Source organism: Carlito syrichta, unplaced genomic scaffold (genome assembly GCF_000164805.1).
Source record: "Carlito syrichta isolate Samal-C Ts95f unplaced genomic scaffold, Tarsius_syrichta-2.0.1 Scaffold314133, whole genome shotgun sequence".
Lineage (NCBI taxonomy): Eukaryota > Metazoa > Chordata > Mammalia > Primates > Tarsiidae > Carlito > Carlito syrichta.
This window is the reverse complement of record NW_007258229.1, coordinates 92,335-116,513: the sequence shown is the minus strand read 5'-3', so window position 1 is coordinate 116,513 and position 24,179 is coordinate 92,335. Positions and strand designations below refer to the sequence as shown.

At 36.8% G+C, this 24,179-nt stretch overlaps 1 protein-coding gene across 1 annotated transcript in view; it reads right to left on the bottom strand.

Annotated features, from left to right (window-relative positions):
- The window catches only part of ASPM (abnormal spindle microtubule assembly), a 75,019-nt gene extending 55,716 nt beyond the window's left edge, over positions 1-19,303 (bottom strand). The window contains exons 1-10 of the mRNA XM_008071162.1: positions 18,756-19,303; positions 16,387-16,530; positions 14,752-16,225; positions 7,647-7,751; positions 6,831-6,977; positions 5,412-5,657; positions 5,002-5,069; positions 2,898-3,039; positions 2,142-2,272; positions 1,468-1,643 (exon numbers count right to left, since the gene is read on the bottom strand). Coding sequence (XP_008069353.1) covers positions 1,468-1,643; positions 2,142-2,272; positions 2,898-3,039; positions 5,002-5,069; positions 5,412-5,657; positions 6,831-6,977; positions 7,647-7,751; positions 14,752-16,225; positions 16,387-16,530; positions 18,756-19,052 — 2,930 coding nt within the window. The 5' untranslated portion in view covers positions 19,053-19,303. The remainder of the gene's footprint in view (positions 1-1,467; positions 1,644-2,141; positions 2,273-2,897; positions 3,040-5,001; positions 5,070-5,411; positions 5,658-6,830; positions 6,978-7,646; positions 7,752-14,751; positions 16,226-16,386; positions 16,531-18,755) is intronic.
- Positions 19,304-24,179: the final 4,876 nt, after the last annotated feature.

Sequence of the window (24,179 nt, the reverse complement as noted above, 5' to 3'; positions counted from 1 at the left end):
AACATCTGAAAACTTTTATGTTCCAGAGTTTGCTATTTCTCTAAATATTCATAGTTCCTTCAACTGATCTCCCTTAGTTTATAGTTTTTAGTTTATACCCTAAAGATATCTTTGGTTAAACAAAGAATTTAATAAGTATATCCAAATAGCTCCTTTCCTGTTAAGTTTTTAGCCAATTTGAATTTTAGCATGAAAACTGCCTGCAATATTCTGGCTATAACATAAGCAATTCAAAATCTAAGAATGTACTAGGGTAAGGTAAAGAATTCAGTAGCTTTACTACAGCAAAGATATTTTATAAAGGGCTGTGCTTCCTATATTTAAAAGTTTATTTTTTATTATTTTTATTTTTTTATTTTTTTTTTGAGTTGGAGTCTCACTCTGTCGCCCAGACTGGAGTGCAGTGGCCGCTCCCGGCCACTGCAGCCTCGACCTGCTGGGCTCCACCGACCCTTCCGCCTCAGCTTTCCAAGTAGCCGGAATTACAGGCATGCACTACCACGCCCGGCTGACTTTTTAATTTATTGTAGAGATGAGGTCTCGCTGCCCAGGCGGGTCTCGAACCCGCGGGCTCAGGCAATCCACTCACCTCAGCCTCCCAATAATTTATTGTAGAGATGAGGTCTCGCTGCCCAGGCGGGTCTCGAACCCGCGGGCTCAGGCAATCCACTCACCTCAGCCTCCCAAAGGCGCGGGATTACAGGCTGAGCCACAGAGCCCGGCTATTTAAAGGTTTAACTGGCTGTGTTCAACCTTAACAACTTCTTAAAATCACAGAGAACAACCCTATCATTGCTTAAAGAAGTTTCTTTCCTTGACCCCAAAAGCTCTTCCTTGATAAAAATGTAATATTTTGAAGAGTTCCCTAGAAAAAAAATGAGTATCTCCAATCCAAATATCCTAAAGGCCATTCCATCCAAAGCAGAAATTGGCAACCCATTACTCATACCAAAGGCAATTATTAGCATTCCATTTTGTTATTGAGGAAGTACTGTAGAATTTGAAGTCAGACTTCATGAATTTATGTCTCAATACCACTGTATAAAACTTGGGCAATGCATTCTATCACTTCATACTATTTTTGTCATATATTTTTATATATGAGATTAATACTACTAAAAGTTGTCTCAAATAATATAAGACTCATGAAATCATTGTCAACATAAAGTGTTATTTCAATGTTTGATAAATTAGTTTCTTGTTCTTCCCAACTCCTATTGTGAGATATCAATAATTTCTTATGCATAGACCCTAGTCACATGCTATAAGGAAAAAAGTGTGGATAGGAGGCAGTTTCTGGGCATAAAAGTAACATACTATTTTTCTGAAAATCTCAACTTTTTTTTTACCCTAAATGTATTCTATTAAGAAAGAGCAAGAAAGATTATATAGAAAAAAGCAGGGGGGGGGGTCGATAAAATATTAGTCTATTCCATTAAGCAAAATAATTCTATCTCTTATACTTACACAAGACGCACTCCACACTGCAAGTCTACAGCAAGATTTGTAACAGCAAAATCAAATTCATCAAACGGTGTCTGAACGTGGTAAACAGGTAATCCCAATAAGCTAAGGTGACGAGAAAGGTCACCTTCACCACTTAGGAAATCTCGTGAAAATGCCAAAAGAATTTCTTTACTAGCCTATAGAGAAATGAGTTACAGGTATTAAATTTCATTATTATAATTATGTTTATAATAAAAACAAACCCTGCAAGTCATTCTGAACATATAGAAATAAAATAAATAGTAGTATAAAAAGATTGTCAGTTTCATATTAAATAGTAATAATGCAAATTTCCAATCTAAGATCATTGTAAAAATTGCTCATAATATACTACAAAAACTAGCATTAATTTGAAAATATGCCACATCAAAATTAGAAATTTCCCCCAGAATTAGTTCCTCAGAAGCATAGTTTAGTTTATTTCCAAGTCAAAATTAAGAGGAAAAATGATGAGCTGGCAAAAGGTAAACCAACAAAAACTAGGCATGGTTAGAATTACTGACGAGACTCACTAGACATGCATTCCTATTCTATTGGGTATGGTTTTTTCAAAAGAACAATGTTTTAAAGAAAAAAGTATACCATAAAAGCAAACTTTTAAATAGAAAATATAAAGCATAAAATGAAAACTATACCTTGAATTTGGCATTTTTACAGAAGAGACAAGGATCATGATCAATAAGTCTGGAAATTTTAGCATAATCAAGAAAACAGACCAACAACAATAACTTTTTCAATGTAAACTTGGACAAAGCTTCTTCATGACCTTAGAAAAGAATAACAACAACAAAAAAAAACATAGGCAGGTTTCACCTTAAAGTATAATAATAATGTCTAGTTAAAAAAAAAAGTAGTAGGAAGCACAAATAAAGCACTATTTATTTGACTTTCTTAGTGTTTTACATACATGAATCCACTTAATCCTTACAATGACTCTATGGGACGGGTACCATTTGATATTTCCAATTCATAGATGAGAAAACAGTCACATAGGCATCAATTCATAGATGAGAAGACAGTCACAGAGGCATCAAGAGAATTAGTTGGTCTAACTCCACGAATAGTTAATGAACAACTAATGCATATGCAGACACTGTACTAGGTGCTAGAAATACAGTAGCAAGCTGCAACAAACATGATATCCATAGGACTTATAGTCTACTGCAGGGAGAGGATGGGTAGAGAGAACCAACAGGAAAGAATAATTAGAAATAGTTAACGGAGGAAACAATGGGAAATAATGGGGTTGGAGGAAGGTAAAGTAGTGGAAACAGAGATCTACTTAGATTTTTTTTCTTTGAGAATGTAAAATGCAAATAGAAAAAGGAATAATGACAAGAAGTAATTTATACATAGTGTGGAGAGAACGCAGGGGAGGCAGAAATATTTACCATCTCTGTACAGATGAGGAACAGTGGGGTGTCTATACTCAGCTGCTATATCAGGATTCCAAAGTAAGCGATTCAGAATAAACAGAGCCAATCCTGTGACATCACTGTTATCTTCCAAAGATATGAGTTCTCCATAAACTGTCTGAAAAGAAGAAATTAAAGCCAAAGTTACCGTTATTCTATCACTAAGAAGCAAAGGGATATGACTGAAGAAGGGTAGATGATAATCTTCTAGGAACTAGCAATGTTCTATTTCCTAAATAGTGTGCAAGTGACATGGTTATTTGCGAAATAACCTCTTTAAACTGCATATATATGCCTTATACATTTTTTAGTATATGTGGTATACTTCTCAATAAAAAAGACAAAGTTCAGGAATAAGATAAAGTCTTAGTCATCTGACAAGCAATACATACTTTTTTTTCCATTTAAGTTACAAAACTATAAAATGCGGGCATGCTGTTCAAATTTCATTATCACTTTCCCATTAAGTACATCATGCAGACACAACAGAAACCTAAATATTCAAAATTTTCTAATAGTTAACAAGTAGAAAACTATCTGTAAATCATTTAAGATAATAATTTGGGAAGTTAAGATCTGTTTATAATGAATGACTTACAAATGAAATTAGCTTAACAGCAACATGATTATTAATTTTTAAAACAATCAGAAATAAGAAAAAGCATATCAAATTATATTGTGCAACCCTACATTAACAAAATATAAAGAGAAAAGCACTTTTAATGCCTGCCAAAATAGAGAAATTTATCTTTGTTTACTTTTTTTTCCTTTGAAGCTTTCTTGAAATCCTCAAAGGTTATATCCATTTATTTACAGAATCCTAAGGTATAGTGGCAAGGTGAAATGTTTACTGTTCACAATTATTCACCCTTCTCCATATAGATTAGGTGAATACCTCCCTGTAAAAAAAATTCTTATAAAAATATTATACATGCCCACTATGACTCTTGTGGAAGGTTAGTACATGCCTACCTAGTTTGTGTTTGGCCAGGTAATGTGCCTTGGTCAATGAAATATGTGTAGAGGCAATAATGCACATTATATCTAATAACAGATTTTAAAAGGTCTTGCAAGTTTTCACCTTATGCTCTTGCTTTTTACTTTTGCCAAAGTTATACCCCAAATATGGTGGCTCTACTTCAACTGAGGTTCCAAAATTACTTCATATTTGAAGTAGAACCAATTGATATGAAATTCGCTGACTATTGAAAAGGATGCCAGAATTGAAATAAGAGATCTTAGCAATGATGCTATCAAGTTTTGTGACCATAGTAAGCTTATTATTTATTTATTTTCTCTGAGCTTCAATTTATTTGTACAAAAAAATCATATTATTGCAAAGATCCCTTTCAGCCCCAAAGACACTTCTATTACAAAACCTGGAAAAAACTGAAATAGTAATAGGAGATCCCATATTAGAAAGGTAAGAAAACTAGAAAAAAATGTAAAAGCATACTAGCAAAAGACTAAAGGCAAGGGAAGCACAGATGGCATTTTTGTTTTTATAAAAGCATATTTTTAAGTCAACTATTAATATTAACCTTCTAATTCAGATAGTTTTAACATCATAAATATTATTGAGCCAAGTACTATATAAATAACTCAAATCCTGATGACATTTTTATGAGTAGTACTGGTGTAGGTTCAAATCCTGACCAATTATTGGCATATGGCAAGTCGTTTAACATCTAAGTTTCTGTTTTGCTAGTGCAATTGATAGTACATGCCTCACTGGGTAGTAAAGAGATTTAAATTAGAAATGCATTTAAAACAACCTTATCTTTTGATTTGTAAATGTTCAAAAACGAGCTTACTATAATTGTCATTACATCCAGCACCACATTATATACATTTAAGAGACTATATAGTAAATTGCGATGTAAAAATATGGCAATAATATATAATGGCATGGTATATTTACCTAATGAGCATTTATTAAGGGACTTTACATTTTATACTGAAAGATGAATCAAGCTAAACTAATGACTTTTTTAAAAGTAAAACATTTTATTAAAGAGGCTATTCTACTAAAAGTATATAATAAAAGAAAATGTTTTCAAAATCTGAAATGTATGCTTACCTCTAGCCCAATTCGAAGCCACAGAGGATTGTAAGACAACAACCAGTTCAAGACTTTCTGACGTTCTCCTGAAATGTATGTCAAAAGCAAGTAAGCTCAAACTTATAATCAAATAGTGCACTGCATACCTGAAATTTGCTGAGTACTTCTTAAATGTTCTCACCACACACACACACACACACACACACACACACTCACACTCTCTCTCTCTCTTAAGTATGTGAGGAGATAGATGTGTTAGCTTGATTGTAATTATGTTTCACAATGTACACATATATCATGTTGTATACCTTAACTGTATATAATTTTTATTTGTCATTTATACCTCAATAAAACTGGGGGGGGAAGAAATATAAAATCTCTAGAATGTTTTTAAAGAACGAATCTCAAGATTTCTGCAGTGTTCTTACCCACATCTTTCCAAAGGTGTCTATCTCTTCGAACAATCAACCGCCTAGCTTCAATTTCAGTTTCAAGTTTTTTAATAGCCTTAACCATTTTCTCAGAAGTGAACAAACGACATGCTGCACGACGTAATTTATTCAGCCTGCACCGAGCAGTGTAAGCTCTAAGAGACATTTCATCTTTTGTAGGTGCTCTAGGAACACTTATTTTATGTTGATTCTCCACTCCCAAAAGAAGAGTAGCAGCACTGACTGGATATAAACAAAAAGAAGAATATTTCTGGTTAGTTAGGCAATATGTCTATATGTTCTTGAATCCAGCAATAAAATGCATGTATTGCATTTTGAGATGGTAGAAACAGAATCTATTCTTCATCCCCACCAAGCTTACTCCTCTTTGTTTTTCTTATCTCAAAATAAAAGTCTACTTGCAAAACGTATTCCTAGTCTAATTGCTTCTCACTACCTCTACCATCACAAAAGTTCAGACACTAACTCACACTAATGAAAAGACCTCCTGATTGGCTTCTCTGTTTCTATCCTCTTTATAAATTACTAAACAGTCATGCTCCTAAGAAATGTGGTATTTTAAAACCAATTAAATTTTGAAATGTTATTTGAACTGTTATAAAATACATTGTCTCCTAAGAAAAGAACTAAAAATTGGGCTTTGCTTCCTCTTGGAAAAAAATGAAAAGTGATCTTAGAGATCATCTAATCCAAAAACGCTTTTAATAAAAAATCCTACATATGCCTCTCTAACAAATACAAAACAGTAACTGAACATGAGAGCAATGGGGAAATTGCCACCTCAAAAGATAGCCTATATGATGTTTTGACAATTTAAATGTTTTTAAGAATTTTTCCTTATCTTGAGCTGAAATTAATCTTGACAACTTCTATGTGAGAGCTGCACAAAAGTTAAGTTTCCTTCTCTTTCACAAGAAAACCCTTCAGCTATATGAAGGGCACTGTATCGCTTCCTTGTCCTTTACCTGATTTTTCTCTTTTCCAGAATAAACACTGAAAAGTTTTTTAAATTCTTCATATAAAATGGTTTTCAGATTCCTTGCAATACTATAGCCTTCCTATAGGCTTCTTAAACTGAGGTACTTAATAGTGGGGACAACATGCTCAAAGTGGACAGGACACACAAGATTGATTGCATTGACTGATGAGAGAGAATAGAGAGCAAAAAGAAAAAGAACATTTCAGTACCTTTGGTACAGAAAATCTATGAATATAAATCTATGTAGATAAAAATTCCTACCTACATAAATTTAGCATTTAGGCTAATGAACAGTGAACTATATATTAACTTTAATATGATAAAGTTATATATAATTGAAAAAGACAAGCTGTGTTAAAAATATAATCTGTTAAAATAAGAATATTATTAAATTTAAACATTCATTTAATGTTTACCTTCGGAAATACTTGTTTTTACAGTGAAGTCATCAGGAGTTAATATAAAATTTAACCACCAAGTGAAGCCCTGTTCCTGCTTTTCCTTCCAGCGTTCATCATAAAACATGTTTTTTGCAGCAAATGGCATTGGGTGTCTAGGAATATCTAAGAATGCAATTAAGTTATTACTTAAGAAAACTTCTTTTAAATTATTATACAACATACAACAAAAGGTCATTTTTACTAGCAAAACTATCTTTAAAAAAATGAATAATATTTGCTTTTCCACTATTTTCTGGAAAAAGTTGGAAGCATTTGGAATATGAAATATAATCAAAGTAAAAGGGGGAAAAGAAAAGCAACACTTCCTCGTTATTTAAAAATCCTAAACCACCATAAATCAATTTCATATAAAGTGTTATAGAACATATTTTTTTAATTGACGCATAGTAGAGATACATATGTTCAAGGTACATGTGATAATTTAATACATTCAAATAATTTTTACATGTCAGATAAGTATACTTGGGATATCCATCACCTTAAAAATCTCTTTTCTTTATGCCAGAAACATTTGACTTATTCTCTTTTAGCTATTTTTAAATGTACAAGAGATTAATACAGTTAATTAATTAATGATGATTTATTGGACACTTGGTCTATTTCTTCTATTAAATAGAAGTTGATAAAATACCTTAATTGTAGTTTGAATGCACACTTTAACAATTCTTTGAGGATTTTACTCAACAACAAAAAATCATTTCCATCTGAAATGTAATTAATGCTTCATTCCATGTGACATTTGCAGAGAATTTAAATGTATTAAAAACTTGCCTGTTTTTAATGGTTTTATAAAGGTCAAACTGGACTGTGCCACAGCAACAATTGGTTTTGTCCTTTTGTTTGTTTTAGAAATAGGAGTTTTGAATATTAATGAATCTAAAATAAATTAGAAAAGGAAATTAGTAGTATTAAAAAATAATTCCAAAAATAAAAATAATAAATTCCCTGCATAGATAAGTGATTTGAAAGTTGAATTCGATTTCTTCACAATTATATTCATTTAGCAAATACTTAACATCAGTGCTCCAGGCACTAATGCTATGAACTCTGTGGTCTATGAAACCAACACCTGGAAGTCACAGACCATAAACCACAATTTACTTTGTGTTTATGGAAGCCAAAGACTAGATTCAAGCACAATTTATTGTGTACATATATATTACAGACTCTATGCTAGGACTGAGAATATGCAGAATTGAAATATATGGTCCCAGTTCTTAGGTATTTCTCGGTCTAGTAGAAAAGAAGTTTAAATGGTAGAAGGCCGGGCTCAGTGCTCAGCCTATAATCCAAGCATTTTGGGGAGGCTGAGGCGAGTGGACTGCCTGAACCCGCGGGCAACTTGGCGAGGCCTCGTCTCTACAATAAATCAAAACAATTAGCCGGGCATGGTAGCATGTGCCTGTAGTTCTGACTACTTGGAAGGATCACCAGAGCCCTGACACTAAGGTGGCCGCTAGGGCGGCCGTAAGCGTGCCATTGCACTCCAGCCTGGGTGACAGAGTGAGACTCCAACTCAAAAAAAAAGGTAGAAGAGCCTTCCTGGAGCTAACTCATGAAATAAAAATTAGGCTTAAGGAATACAACCTATTGACAATATTGCAATAGGAATGGAGCGAAGAAGAACACGCATAGACCTTGAGGACATTATGCTAAGTGAAATGACAATGGCAAAGGACCAATACTGCATGATTCCATTTACATGATACCTAGAGTAATCAAATTCATAGAGACAAAAAGTAGAATGGTGGTAACCAAGGAACTGCTGGAAGGGGGAAAGGAGAGTTATTAGATACAGAGTTTCAGTTTTGCAAGGTGAAAAGAGTTCTAGAGATGGATGGTGGTGAGGGCTGCCCAATGCTGTTAATGTACTTACTGCCACAAACTGCACATTCACAAATGGCCAAGATGGTGAATTTCATATGTGTGTTTTTTCACAATTTAAAAATAATAAATAAAGCCCCACTAAGAGCACTGTTCAAAAAATAAAGGAATGGAACAAAGAATTTATGTGGGAAATGACATCACAAGGTTGAAAGAGCTAGGAAAGAGTTCAGTAATATTCAAAATAATAGTAGCAACTAATATTTAAATACTTTCTGCCAGGCAATATCATAATATTTTACTCACACAATTATCAGAACAAATTTATGAGAAGTGCACTATTATATCCACAACTTATATAATTAGGATACTGGGGCTTAGAGCAATTAAGGCACATGGTTAAGGTCACACAACCTAGCAAGAAGCAGGGATTTGAATCTGAGCAGTATAGTTCCAGAGCCTGCACTATTAATCACTATGAAACACCTACTATCCCAATAAAGAATTTTAATCAAGGAAGTAAAACTCGCATTTAACAGAATAGATAACAGAATGAATGGGATCAAGATAAGACAGAAAATCACAAGCCAGTTATTACAATGATCCAAGTTAGATATGGTGAGACAAATGAAAACAGAGGCAGCAGAGACAAATTTAGAGTAATTTTAATAGTGGAAGCAACAAGCCTTAATACCAGCTAAGCAGGAAAGTGATGGAGAATGAGAACAAGCTGATTCCCAACTTAGTATCCCAGGTGCCTGATAGAATGTTAAGTGATTTACCAAAGAAAATACAATAAAATAGTAGCAAATAACCCAGCAGAATAGCAGTTAACTCTCTAAAAAAGCAGGTTTCACACCAGCATATACTACTACTAAATATAAACAAAGAGTTAATAAGAGCAGTGGTCAGCAAAGTACAGCCCACCTGCAAAATCCTGCTCACTACCTGTTTTTGCTTGGCCCAATAGCTAAACATAGTTTTTACACTTGTAAATACTTGAAAAGAAATCAAAATAACATCGGATGACACAGAAAAATTATATGAAATTCAAATGCCAGTGTCCATAAATGAAATTTTACTGGAACACAGTCATATTCATTGATTTGTACATCGTTTCGGGCTGCTTTCCCACTACAGTGGCAGAGTTGGGTATTTGCAATAGAGATCAAATGGCCAACAAAGTCTAGCATATTCATTATCTGTACCATTAAAGGAAAAGTTTGCTTACTCCTATTTTAGAGGGATAACAAATCTATATCAATTGTGAAAATAAGGATCATGACTAAATTGCAACATAATATTTATTAGATTATTGGGTTCTATTAATCGAACATTAAAAAAATAAATTCCTGAGGAGAAATTCCTTATTCTGAAACCTGCAGAAACTCTGCCTGGAATCATTTTATTCTTCAGGAAACTTTTTGTGGAACCATCTCAAACCTCTTTATCCTTCACACAGAGCCTGTCCGTCTGTACTTCTGTAATTCCCTCTGCATAGGTTCATCATAGGACTGAAAACCACATCAGGATAAAAATTGTAACTTTCCTCCCTGTGGCCACAGTGCCTCAGCAGAGTAAGCACCTCATCAATGTTGACAAATGTATCTAGAAAATGTATCTTTCTCTGTTCTACATTTGTCAAAATAAGCTAGAGTCAATCTTAATCAGTTTACCTCATGAATCACATACCGTGTGTATAAGTCTCTCTAAATCTAGCAAAAAGGCTCAACCTCCAACAGTGGGTTCAAGTGTCAACACTTCAGTGGCTCATTTGTTCATTCATTCATTCATTCAATTAATTCACTATTTATTGTACACCTTATAAGAGATCAAAATAGATAACCAAAGAAATAGTTAACTGGTGGTCCAGGGACCATTCCCCAGAGGGAAATCCATTAGGGAACTCAATGAACACAAATTGGTTACAGTACGTGAAATAAGTGAAGGTTATAAATTAATGTGAAAAGGCATAAATGCTAATAAGAGGATACATAGCTAGAATGATAATAAGAATCGCTAGAATGTTTAAGAATAATATAGCCGGCTGGATAAATAGAGGTCACATGAAGGACAACCTTAAATGGCAGAATAACAAGTTTGTAAATAATCTGAAAACAGCAGAGAGCCACAAGTGTCATGAGCAGAGGAGTAAAAACATCACAGACTGGACACTACCCAGCATCTCTATCTACATTGGCACCCTGAACTCTGAGACCAGTGGATCCCACTCTGCTTTTCAAGATTGTCATTGCCCAAAATAAAAACCTTACATTTATCTTTTCTGTCACTTAAATCCCAATAGTGTAGTAAGATATAGTGGAAAGATCATTTACTTGTAGTTAGGTAGACCTAAACCATGATTCTAAATAATTAGTTTTGGGGACCTTGAGCAAATTACTGGCATTTTTGAACTTCGTATGATGAGAAAGTTGAAAATAATTATTCCACATAGAGGAAACAATAAGTTGCAAATACCCTAGGACAGAGCACATTTGAGTTTCCCAGGCCACAAGGAAGCCAGAAAGGGAGAGTGAGAGGAAGAGTGAGGTTAGAAGGAGAATAATGACAATACAGATCTTTCAAGGCATTGTAAAACCATTGTTAAGAACTTTGACTTTCAGTAAGACAGGAAGCCACTAGATGATACAGAGTAATAGAACCCAATATTTCAAAAGTATCACACTGGCTGCTGCATAGAAAAGAAAATATAGAGAAGGCAAGGATGAATGCAAGATCTTTTTGCAGACACTGCAATGACAAAGACTGGCCCAAATGATGCCATTGGAAGTGATAAAAAGTGACCAGATTCTGAATATATTTGGAAGAAGAAGAAGATTTGCTGGTCAAGTGAGTTTGAAATCAGAAAAACCTATGTTTAAGTTATAGAGAAAGGGTAAAAGAGAACACAGTTAAGGACAACCCCAAGGTCCCTAGCCTAAACAATGAAAAATATAAAGGTATCATTTACTGGGATGGGAGGTCAAAAGAGGAGGACCTGTTTTGTGAGTGAACATAGCAAGGGCATCTGGTTTTGCACAAATTAGATAAGCTAACATTTATTGAGCACATTCTTTTTTGGACTCGGTTATAGTGCTTTACTTTAACTTCCTTTGTATTCCAACAATCATATAAAGTAGATGCTATCATTACCACCATTTTATAAATGATGAAACAGATCCATTAAGCAGTTGAGTAACTTGGCTAAACTCAGAGTTAGTAAAATAAAGATGGGTTTCTACCCCTGGCAGTGTCGAGTCAGGGCTCGGATCTTCATCTTAGCTGATCATCTGCCCTATTTCATTGAGGAAATAGTAATATTGAAGAAAACTTTCAGTCTGCCCACCTAGTCCCTTACTTGTATATTCATCCACTACTTTCTTTCCCCGTTACAGCATCAAATGTCTATGCACCTAGTAAGACCAGGCTGTCTTCTTCTTCAACAGAGCCTGTGTCTTTCCACCTCAGCTTTTGAAATTGTCTTCACTCTTCCACATTTCCAATTTTTTTGCTCCCTACTGGGCCATTTCTCATTAACATGCAAATATGTTATTATTCACATTTAAAAAAAATTTAAAAACACATTCCTTTAGCCTATGTGCCATTCTTCTCTTTTCTTTTAAGCAAAACTCCTTGAGAGAATCTACATATTCACTTTGCAATAATTCACTGTTATATACTTATTTGTATACTTTTCTGTATATAGACTATACCTTGAATAGTGTTTTTTGAAGTAAAACGTCATTTTTAAAATTGCTTATGTTAGTATTTCCAATTTCTCTATGTGTTGAACCCAATTCAATCAGTTTTCACTACTCTACTGAAATCTCTTGTGAAGGTCATCAATAACACTACTAAATTCAGTAATTCTTTGTGAATCTTCATCTTGAACTATCAGCAAAGTGTTTGATACTTTGAACCTCTACCTTCTTGGAACACTTCGTCTTGCCATCCCCACTCGCTCCTGGTTGTTTTCCTTCACTGACTGCTTGGTTTCCTTTGTGGAAGGCTTTTATTGCCCCTAAACCTTGGAGTACATAAAGGATTAGTCACTGAACCTTATTTCATATTTTTACTCATTTCTTTAATTATCTCATCCTATCTCATAGCTTTCAGTACTATCTGCACATGTAAGCCTCCCAAATTTATTTCTTCAGAATAGACCTCTAATATGTACATATAATGCTTCTAAATTAACTGTCTAACGATCTTAATTCATGAGAGAGGAGGAAAGAGAAGTTTCGGGAGAAAAGAGAAGAGGCATGAGATAGCCTATAGCAAAATGATAGAACCAGTAAACCAGGAAAGCCAAAAAAGAATTAAGGGTTTACTGGGGTTAGTGGTTATGAAGACCAACCAGCAAGATTCAGGCACAGAGTAGGCAGCGTTAGATTGAACTGGGGTTGGAATTTGCTGGATATATACAATGAAGGGTTAGAGGGTGAATTAAGCTGATTGTGATGAATAATGAAATCCAGAATAAAGAAAGGAACATGAACATGTCAGAGGTGAGGGCTATGGAAACAGTGATGGATTAAAGAATTATATGTATTACAAGGGTATAAAACATGTTGAAGGTGGCTTTCTGAAGGAAAGCATGGCCTCAATAGGTTGAAACTAAAAGGCCAGCTTATTGGAAAACTCTTCTACAAGGATTTTGATATCTTGATGGTAGTAGTTTTGGAGAAAGCATCATAAGCTTCTCCAAAGCTTATTCTCAAGAGAATAATGTTTTACTGTAACAAGGAAGAACATGGGTGGGATAATCTGACAAAAAAAGAGATTCAAGTTGTTTTGTTATTGTTTTATTTTTATTTGTTTTTAAGGATGAAAGGAGATGAAAGTAGATAGGAAAAGCAAGAAGCAGCCAGGCTCGGTGGCTCAGCCTGTAATCCGGTGCCTTTGGGAGGCTGAGGTGAGTGGATTGCCTGAGCCCGCAGGTTCGAGACCCGCCTGGGCAGCGAGACCTCATCTCTACAATAAATCAAAAAACTCAGCCGGGCGTGGTAGCGCATGCCTGTAATTCCGGCTACTGGGAAGTCTGAGGCAGAAGGATTGCTGGAGACTAGCAGGTTGAGGCTGCGGTGGCTGGGGGCGGCCACTGCACTCCAGTCTGGGCGACAGAGTGAGACTCCAACTCAAAAAAAAACAAAAAGAAAAGCAAGAAGCAGATCTGAGATGCTATCAAGAAGCCCAAGGTCATGAGAGAAAAGAGACACAACCTGAGAGGGTTGCAGTAAAATGAGGAAGTGCTTGGAAAGGAGAGACACTAATAATGAACAGTGAGTCCAAGGGGTACAGAAGGGTTTAAAAAAGCTAAAGAATATAGGAAATGGGTGTTCAAAGAGAAATAAAATATGTGGTATATATCATAGTCTTCTTTTAAATTATCTGGTAAAATAACTACTGTGGTTTCTTTTTCTGCCTAGACCTTGATTGTCAAATTAAGTAACTGATTAAAAGGGCATGATGGAATTAATTCCAATTGTTTCGGAGGCAGTGATGGTGAAGCTGTGAGCACTAGGGAAGAAACAATAAGGTTTGTCCCAGGGAAGTACAGAACTCTGGAGTCCTACATTCATGCCTCATAAATGGCTAGGTAGAAGCGGAGGAAGAATAATGTCACCAGGAGCACAGAGCATGCAAAGGTCCCTTCTGTATTCCTTTAATTGGTATAATTGGGGTCAGACATTTCATTGAGCCCTCTGATCAAGACCTGGACTACAGTGATGCAAATAAAGTACTGTACTTTCTTTGGTGCAAAAGTTAAGGGCATGCCAAAGAACTCAGCAATTAAAGTATTTGAATACAATATTTTTTTAAACCAAAATTAATGCAGAAAATTAATGATAAGTAAAATACCAAAAGTTTTAGGACAGGACAACAACTATTTTAGAATTTAGTCTCATACTACATTTATCACATCTTCCACTAAGTAATTAGTAAATTAGGATGTACAAGTACTAATACAAGCTTATCAGTAGCAGACTTACTAAATCAAAAGAAACAGAAAATATGCCTTTTAAAGGTGTATATTTCAAACAAAACTCACCAGTTTTCTTCTTCAGATTTAATTTCTCTCTGTTGTTAATACATTTTGAGATAGGTGTTATCACATTTTTTGTGTTCTTAACAGTTGGCGTTTTAGACGTGGAGAGAGAAAAATGGATTCGTTTGATTTCTCGTACTTCTGTATGTTCTGTAACTGCGGCTCTCACACTTGTATCTTCTATACTTTGATCACTCTTTCTTTTACGAGCAACTGAAGCTGTCACTGAAGAGGGAGTCATTTCATTTTTATAACTCTTAGGTTTACTTAATACTGGATCTATAATTGGAAGATAAGCATGAAAAACTTCTTTCTCCTTTTGATTATTTATTACTTTTTCACATTCACCTACTGAACTGTCGAGACATCTTTCTGTTTTTGGTTTATTAATGTCAGTTTGGTTTTCTCTGGCATAGGTGGGCTTCCTTTTGGTAATAGTGGCAGAAAGTACAGGGCGTCTTTTAGGTTTATTGTAGTTATAACTAGAAATATCCTGAACTACAGAAAATTTAGGATGACTTTTTTTTATAAAACTGTAGTCATTTGACTTCGTTTCTACAGTTTCTTCAAACATAGTTTTGGGAGATTTTGAAATTTGACATTCAGAAATACATGGCAAAACTTCGCTTTTTCTGCAATCTTGAGGAGACTGTAGGACTTGAGAATTTTCGTTTGGTATTGGTGATAATTTACATGTTTGCTGAGATGTACACCCATATGTCACATTATATTTTACAAATTGATTTGGGGACAAAATGGGATTAATCAACTGTGATTGTAGATCCTGATTTAGTCCATAATTATCTTTTATGAAGGAATCTGGACTTAAAACTGTCTGATAAATTTCATGTACAGCTTTTGATTCCAAATGCACAGGCTTTGAATTATCTTTCTTAAGTGTATCTGATGAAAGACATGCCACTAATTCTACTTCATTATTAGCTACATAGTTATCATTTACAAAAGAATCTGGACTTAGAAACTTTCCTTGGCTTTGTGTAATGTTCAGATTTGAAGAGTAGTTTGGAGTAAGAATAAGTTCACTATTATCTTCACTTTTGCCATTAATATTTATGGAACTAAAGGAAGTTTCTGTAATGACTTTCTCAGTATAATATTTTGAAATATTGTCATCTACTTTCACTAGCTCCCCATTTTCTGATGCATTAAGAGATGAATAGGGAGTAGATCGACGTATAGAAAGTGGCAAGCAGACTTCACCATGGCACTCTTTGACAGTGGGGCTAATAGGTGACAGGGGTATTTTAATTTCTTCAAGGGTTAAAGAATTGTTTTCTCTTGAGGAGTAGCCTTCATTCATAGCCAAATTTTCATAAGCTTGCAGTGGGCTCCTAACTCTGTCAACTTTTTGGGAAACATTAAATGTTCTATTAACATTTTTAATATGTGAAACTCTTCTGTTCTGACTTGAAGAGGCTGGAATTTTCTTCTTCTTAATGGTATCCCAAAGACTCCTCTGCAAAAATAAGCAAAATATGCCAATTAAGTTGATGGCCACTGAAGATTACCTTTAAATAAGCAATATTATGTATGTTACTTCAAGTATGTTATCAAAATAACTTTTACATATTATTAAACATTTTCTTAGAGTAAAGCCCAGAATGATTAAAGCATTACCTTCTTCTTTTTCTGCTCAACTGTATTTCCTAGTAATATAGCTTGATGCTTCAGAACATCATTTACAAGAAATGTCACAGTCTCTCTTACACGGCCTTCTTTGAATGGTGTCCAGGTAACAGAAATAACAATTTTTTCCTTAGGCTATAATAAAAAGAATATATTTTAAATGACTGACAATAGAAATTATAAAATAACCAAAACACATTATATACAACTAACAATATAGAGATTAATAGTTGTTGGTCACCAACATTCTAAACCCTAAGCATTTAACAAGTCAAATGTTTTTTTTACCCTACCTGCTCATTGCATTATAATAAAGAAAGTCATTAGTAATAACAGGATTCACAAAAAAAATAAAGTTATAATAAAATCTAAATGGTATGAAAGCAATGGAACAGTCTTCAAGTCACTTTATTTGAATGGTTCTAAAAACTTTATTGTATATTTTTACTTCTTTAGATAATACAGTACTTCTTTTTAAAATATAGTAAACTGTGCCGGGCTCGGTGGCTCAGCCTGTAATCCTGCGCCTTTGGGAGGCTGAGGTGAGTAGATTGCCTGAGCCCACGGGTTCGAGACCCACCTGGGTAGCAAGACCTCATCTCTACAATAAATCAAAAAATCAGCCGGGCGTGGTAGCACATGCCTGTAATTCCGGCTACTCGGAAGGCTGAGGTGGAAGGATCGCCGGAGACCAGCAGGTCGAGGCTGCAGTGGCCAGGAGCGGCCACTGCACTCCAGTCTGGGCGACAGAGTGAGACTCCAACTCAAAAAAAATAAATAAATAAAATAAAATAAAATATAATAAACTTGTATTATGAAGACTTTATTTAGAAAGAAATATAAAGATGATCAACTAAATTACTTCTTCCTCATAAACTCCTCTAATGTCCACATGATCATACCGATATTGGTTAAATAATTATTGTATTCCAGGCACAGGTACAGAAATCTTATATAACTCACTTTATGCTCACATCCCAAAGAAGCAGGTACTATGATTATGGACATTTTGTAAAGTAACTAATATCCAGAAAGCTTTGCCAAAGCCATACAGCTAGTTATCAGAACCAAGGCAGTCTGACTCCAGGGTTCAGACTTTACCATCTACATCCAACCCGCTGGCAGGTAGACACAATCTGCCAAATGCAGTATTCTGACATGACAGAACAGGAGAAACAGACAAGTTTTTAAAGGTTATTTTAAACAGACGAAGTTTAAAGGATAAACCATATGACATCAGCTGGTTTTCAAAAATAAGAGCAGTAAATTTTTACTAACATAATTTATTCTAAAAACAATAACAAAATTTTTATTTCCACATTATAACAAAAAGCAATAAGTTAAAGTATTATGTAGACAGGAAAGAAATCTATCCAAAGAAGGAAAGCAGGCAGTGATTCAAAGGAGTAAAACAGAAGGGAGGGGGAGGTGGGCAGGTTCTGAAGTACAGAATGAACCACAGATGTCACCGGTTAAGGAACCTCAGATTAGAGTCTCTTTTTACAGCCTGATTAAGTAGTTTTTAGCCTACTAGTTCAGGCCTCCTCAGCTAATGGTTTGCACACTTTCGGAGGTTCTACTTAATGGAAAGGCCACAGCAGTCAAAAGAAGAACATAAATTCTCTGGGTTTTGTTGATGGAGATTCAAACATCATTCTGGCTAATGCAAAGCAGTAAAAGCTACGAGTGAGATTCTTGAAATAGCATTAAAAATTAAATTTGATGCACCATCAAAATTACACAAACACCAAAATAACAATAATAAAGGATGAAAATATTAAAGTGTGCATACACACTACATATGCATACTGAAAACAATTCCAAAGGTTTTTGTTTGTTTGTCATGGTGGCCACTTTGCCAAAACAAAGCTCACTATTTTACCAGAAAAAGTAGTTACCTTGATGCTAAAGATACATACGGAGACTAATATTAAGATGGCTGTTAGGAAGCAACCACAAAAAGCTGTACTCCTGTCAACCCTAAAAAAGAGTGGTTCTTTGTCCCCGCTTATTAATTTACAACTGCGAGAGTAATCTGCAAGGCCTGAAGCCTATTTAAAAACGCTTGTTACTTTAATCGAGACGTCTATCAAAAATGCTTCTAAAAATGGAAGACGCGCGCGCGTCCAAGTGCTGTCACCGCCTAAGCTACCGCTTACCCTAGCCTTTAACAGAGAAAGAAAAACACGTGGATTAACGGCCCACCAACAGCTATTGACTGAAGGCCCCGATTCTCTAGGGGCTTTTTTTTTAAGGGCGCGAAGGCTCCTTTCTAAGCCTCGTTCCTCGTAGGGAAGGTGACGACAAAGACAGCGGGGACGGGGAGCACCGGCCCGGGGCACGCCCCTCCCTACACCTACCTGCAGCACCAAACGGCGCGGCGACACGCGGAAGCCCAGGTCCGCGGCCGGCAAGCGGCTGACCGTCACTTCGGCCGCCTCCTCGTTAGGGTTGTCCAGGGCCAGAGGCAGCGTCCGCGAGGACCCCAGGCGCACATCCCCGAAGCAGAGGAAAGGAGACCTGCAGAAGTGGCTGAGAGAAAGGACCGGCGTCGAAGGCGCCTCCTCCTCGGCCGCGGGGTCCAGCAGCCTCACTGGCGACCTCCGCGCGGTGGGGCTCGCCGCCCAGCAGCTTCGCCCCGCTCGCCGGGCCGCCATGGCGGCTTGGAGACCCGGCCCGGCCCTCCTGCCCCCGCTCCCGCTGCTCGGGAGCGGGTTTCAGGACGTACGCTGGCCGAGGACCCTCGGGGGCGGCAGTGGAGACTGCGTGGGCGGATTCGGGCCCTCTCCTTTTCCGGCAGACTACACCCCAGGACAAAAGGAAGCGGGCCCACAAACTCGCAGATTCAAAAGAGAGACGGAACGAGTACGGCGCTTCGCCTCTGTTTAAACTTCCCGCCTCCACCAATGGGCCCCTCCGGGCACCGCCTCCCTCGCCCGGTGGCCAATCAGTGAGCAGCAGCCCGGGCCGACGGAACGGCCGCGCCTTATTTAAATTATTGCCTCGGACTGCCAATGGCCCTCTGGGGGGGAAGCAAAGGCGGCGGGGGGATCCTGGCCACTCCCTGAAACCCGTGGCCGAGAATTGAAATTCGCTTTTAGGTTCCGGAAACCGGTGATGTTGAAGGGAAGAGATTGACAGCATTTCCACGGTAAATGGAGTGATCATTGCGGCTGCCCAGTACGACCTTAGGTAAAACTGTTAAGTAGGCAAAAATTGGTTTAAGTCACTCCTCTCGTACAATATCCCCCCTCACAAAATTATATTAGATTTCGCAGTGCACCGGGTCGAAGGAGAACTGTAAAGAAAATGAAACAGTTTGTGTGAACTTGCTTACTTGTAGTGATTGATCATAGCAGGGGCTCAGTACATTTATATGCTGTTTGCAGTTTTTTCTCGAGGTACTGGGAGGCAAAACTAGGTAAACAAATGAAATCTGAGACTCCCAATAATTCACAAGTGATTGTTTTGGCAGGCAATGACCTTGACAAATAGCTTCTTAATTTTAGTTGTAGGTATCTAATAATAATGATTATTGTTTACATATTATTCTATGCCAGGGATTGTTTAAAACCCTTTACATATTTATCTCAACTTTCACTTTAAATTTATAATGTATCTCATAGGGCATAGATGCCATTATTTGTATTTCACAGATGAGGAATACAGAGCAAACAGCTAACTAGGAAGTGGCAAAGTCAGGATTATCAGTTTGCCCCTAGTCTTGCTCTTATCCACTATACCATATAGCCTCTAAAGGCAATCGGAAATTTATTTAAAAAAAAAAAAAAGAAAAAAGTCTGAATGCATGTATGGCTACACAAAACATGTATAAAAGGAAGTTTGAGTGGAAAAACAAAATGAGGAAGATGAGATAAGAAACTATATTCAATAACAGCCAATTTAACCTGAAGAACCTTAACAATTTTAAACAAATAAAATTTTTCATAGAGGTTTTTTTTTCCTTTTTTTTTTTTTCTTTTTCTTTTTTGTTTTTTAAGTCAGAGTCTCACTGTGTCGCCAGAAGTGCAGTGGCACGCTCACAGCCACCCCAGAGTCAACCTGGTGGGCTTAGGAAATCCTTCTGCTTCAGCCTCCCAAGTAGCTGGAACTACAGGCACCCACTACCACACTGGGCTAAATTTTCTGATATATTGCAGAGACGAGGTTTCACCAAGTTGCCAAGTCTGGTCTCAAACCCCTCGGCTCAGGCAATCCTCTCGCCTTGGCCTCCCACATTTCTGGGATTACAGGCTTGACCCACAGAGCCCATTGAGGGTTTTGAAGGCCTCAGGACTGATGCATATGAGACTACTACTACAGTTTTATTTTTAGCAAAAATGTTAATATGAATTACAGTTATTTTCAAATAAATGTAATTTATATTTTTATTTCTTACTATGAATATTACTCATCAAATAAACAGCCCAAATATAAATCTTCTTTAGATTAAGTAACTCAAATGTTTGTTTCAAATCTTAGCATGTTAATAGCACAATTTTGTTCATATTTGCTTACTTTTTCTAATTTTCTTTTACATAAAACAATGCTGTTGCCTCACATTTAAAAAAATCAGAATGAACTGTATTGTATATGTTTTATTTGCTCCATCCATTAGCTCTCGGCTATTGGGATACTAATCCGTATTTGCTACATAAATAGGTTTTCTTATTCAGTGGGTTCTATTTTGCTTCAGAAGAGAGAGAGGTCACTATGGGAGAAGAGGGAGGCGAGGATACTTTTCTCTCTGTTTACATGGGAATAGCATGTTGTTAACAGCACCAAGATATTGCACTATCGCTTTTATAGTTCTCCTATATCCCTGGCACATCTTTGTAAATATTCCCTATATCAACCTTTCCTCGAATTATACTAAATTGCAGTGGGACAATAGTTAACTTTGTGACCCTCACTGATATAACAGAGGCCTTAGGATATTGCCGCTTATATAAAATTCTACAACTGAGTTGCTCATAATAGAAGAGCGCAGTGATAAACTCTTGCTAGGGCAAAATAGCTCATGATGATCCAAGGCATGTGGTAGTATCAGGATTACTCAAATTATCATGGGTGGTAGCATGAGATAAAGTGTATACAGAGAGCAACTCATTCAAAGATCAAGTGCACATGGCACATAGTTGCTATACCATTGTTTAATGAATGACTATAAAAAATGAAAATGTGCCTGGTTTAACCTGACCACCCTAGAGAGTATACACAGGGGAAAAGAAAATGAAAATCTATGAAACAGACAACAAAGAACATTATTTGAGAACACAAAGGCATCAGTAGAAGCTTACTATCAGATATTTGGGTTTAATTCTTATCCAGGGAATATATGGATAAGAATTAAACCCAAATATCAGATAGTAAGCACATTGGTTGAGTTGTAAATATGGCAGCACTATTTAAATGTTCAACCACACTATCTCTTTAGGCTAAGGTAGCCAACCCACTCCTAAATATAAAAGTCCCCCAACCCCTAAATCTGCCCTTATCAAGGTGCTGATAAATGCATTAATCAGGACTCCAGAATCCTTGAAAATATCTGGGTGATTGCTCTTTATAGGCCAGAAATGATGATAGAGGATGTGACAATAGAAATACATTCTCTGATTTCCATGTGACTGACAAGACCCATAAGTGGTCAGGGCTGGTTGGCAATTAATAGACAAGGTAGTAAAGCACTTACTGCAATATGCCAAGGACTGAATAGTAGAGACACAGATTGTGGCATTGGTCAATTTCTCAAGGGTTTCCAGAACAGTATATTATGGCGCTGTTTGACATATACAGGCAGAAAAATACTACATCTGCAAAGCGGGAACCTAATTGAAGTCAATGTTGTGGCATTCACAGCCTCTTCCCAAGCCTATGACAGTTCACAGACCCAAAGCTCCTTGGTGAAATAAAGTCTTGGCCTCTGAGAAAAAAACATATTCATGTTGCAAGGATATACTATAAGTCTTCACTCAAAGTTTCCCCAGAGGGAACTGTAGCCATTTGTTAATTTGACTGTGGATTGGGACCAGGGAAATAACCTGATCTTGTAACAGTCATTAGATAATGGCTCTGCCTTTCTGCTATACTCCAGAAACCTAAAATGCCACTGTAGAACACCAGTCATAATGGGAGCTTCTAGAGAAAAGATGATAGATGGCATCTAGATCTGAATCTGTCTCACAGAGTGTCCATTGGATCTATCCAGTTCCAGAATACAAGATGGCAATACTTACTGACCTCACTATCACACTCATTCTCAGATCCCGGGAGTGAGGGTGACTGTGATAGGAAAGGTCAAGTAGAAGCCCCTGAAAATGTCCTTTTCCCATCCCTCCAATTCAGAGATTGTTCTGAAGGCTTGAGTGATGTTGGGATAGTGATTACATCCATATACCAACTTACCTGCTCATTCGGTCAGTGCAAAAGCCATATGGGTCCTGGAGAATGGCAATATATTGCAGCAATTAGATGACGATATCAGTTACTACTTCAGCTTCAAATGTGTTATCATTATACACACATCAACACCCCTTTGCCAGCTGGATTGCTGCTGCTGAGCAAGCAAATGCATTTTCTTGTTTCCCCCATTCATCCAGTATGGAAAAACTGAAGCAATTTGTGGTTATGTGATAGGACAATACTATAGCATTACTGTCTTGCCTGAGAGCTGGTCCAATCTTCTGCCTATACTGTAATATTATCCAGAAAGACCTGGATCTTATTGACAGCACTCAAAATATCACACTGGTCCATTATATTATGACATTTGCTAATTAAACCTGATGAGCAAGAAGTAGTTGTCAAGCACTGTGCCAGTCTGAGGTTTTACCCCTCTTGTACACTAAAATGCTAGCCTGCCAATTTCATAAATTCCAGCAGAAGATATGATAAACCTGGGTTAGAGACAAGACTGTATTACGCATAGAAAAACAGTAGCCAGGGTGTCAGCATATTCATTCATATTGATTCTCCGTGCTCCCCAATTCTCATGGGGCAATACCAAGGGGCCATGATGGATACCTGCACACAGTGTAGGCTGCATTGCAGATGAGGAGCACTGAGCTGGAGATTCAACTGCTGTTATGGTACTATGCCGTGCAGGGAGATATCATGTCATCCTTCAAGACTGCTCTGGAGGGGAAAGGATGCAGGGGGTGGGGGGGGAGCACACTTCATCAATAAGGGTACCTGATCTCAAACCAGGTGAAGTGGGGACCAATATGAGGCCCAAACTTTACCTGTAGAATGACCATTTGAATACCTAACCCTGAATTGTACCCTACATCTTTAAAATAAAATTTTTTTTTAAAAAGATTGCTCTCTGCAAACACAATCCTGGGAAATAGCCTGGGTACCAATTAATCAGGGCTTTGTATTCTTGGCATAGCCAGTAAGAATGTGTAGGTCTGCTCAGGGCCCATGGTGAACTGTGTCTCCCAACAATAGTAAACACTCTAGATGCAAGTAATAAAATGAATAAAATGAATAAAAAAATTCAGGGTCCAGTCACATCAATAACGTTTTTAGGGATCCAGTGGTCTGAGACATGTCAGGATACCCTTTCTAGAAAAAACTTGCTACACTTTTTATCATTTGGAAGGCCTCCTGAGATTTTGGAGACAATGCCTACATACCTTATTAGGGCATGTCTCATCAATCCATTTACCTAGTAAACTGTAAGACTCACATTTTTGAGTGGGCCTAGAGCAAGTAAGTTCTCTGCAGCAGGTCTGGGCTGAAATGTCTGCTGCCCTGCTACTAAGGCCATATGGCCTAAAAAA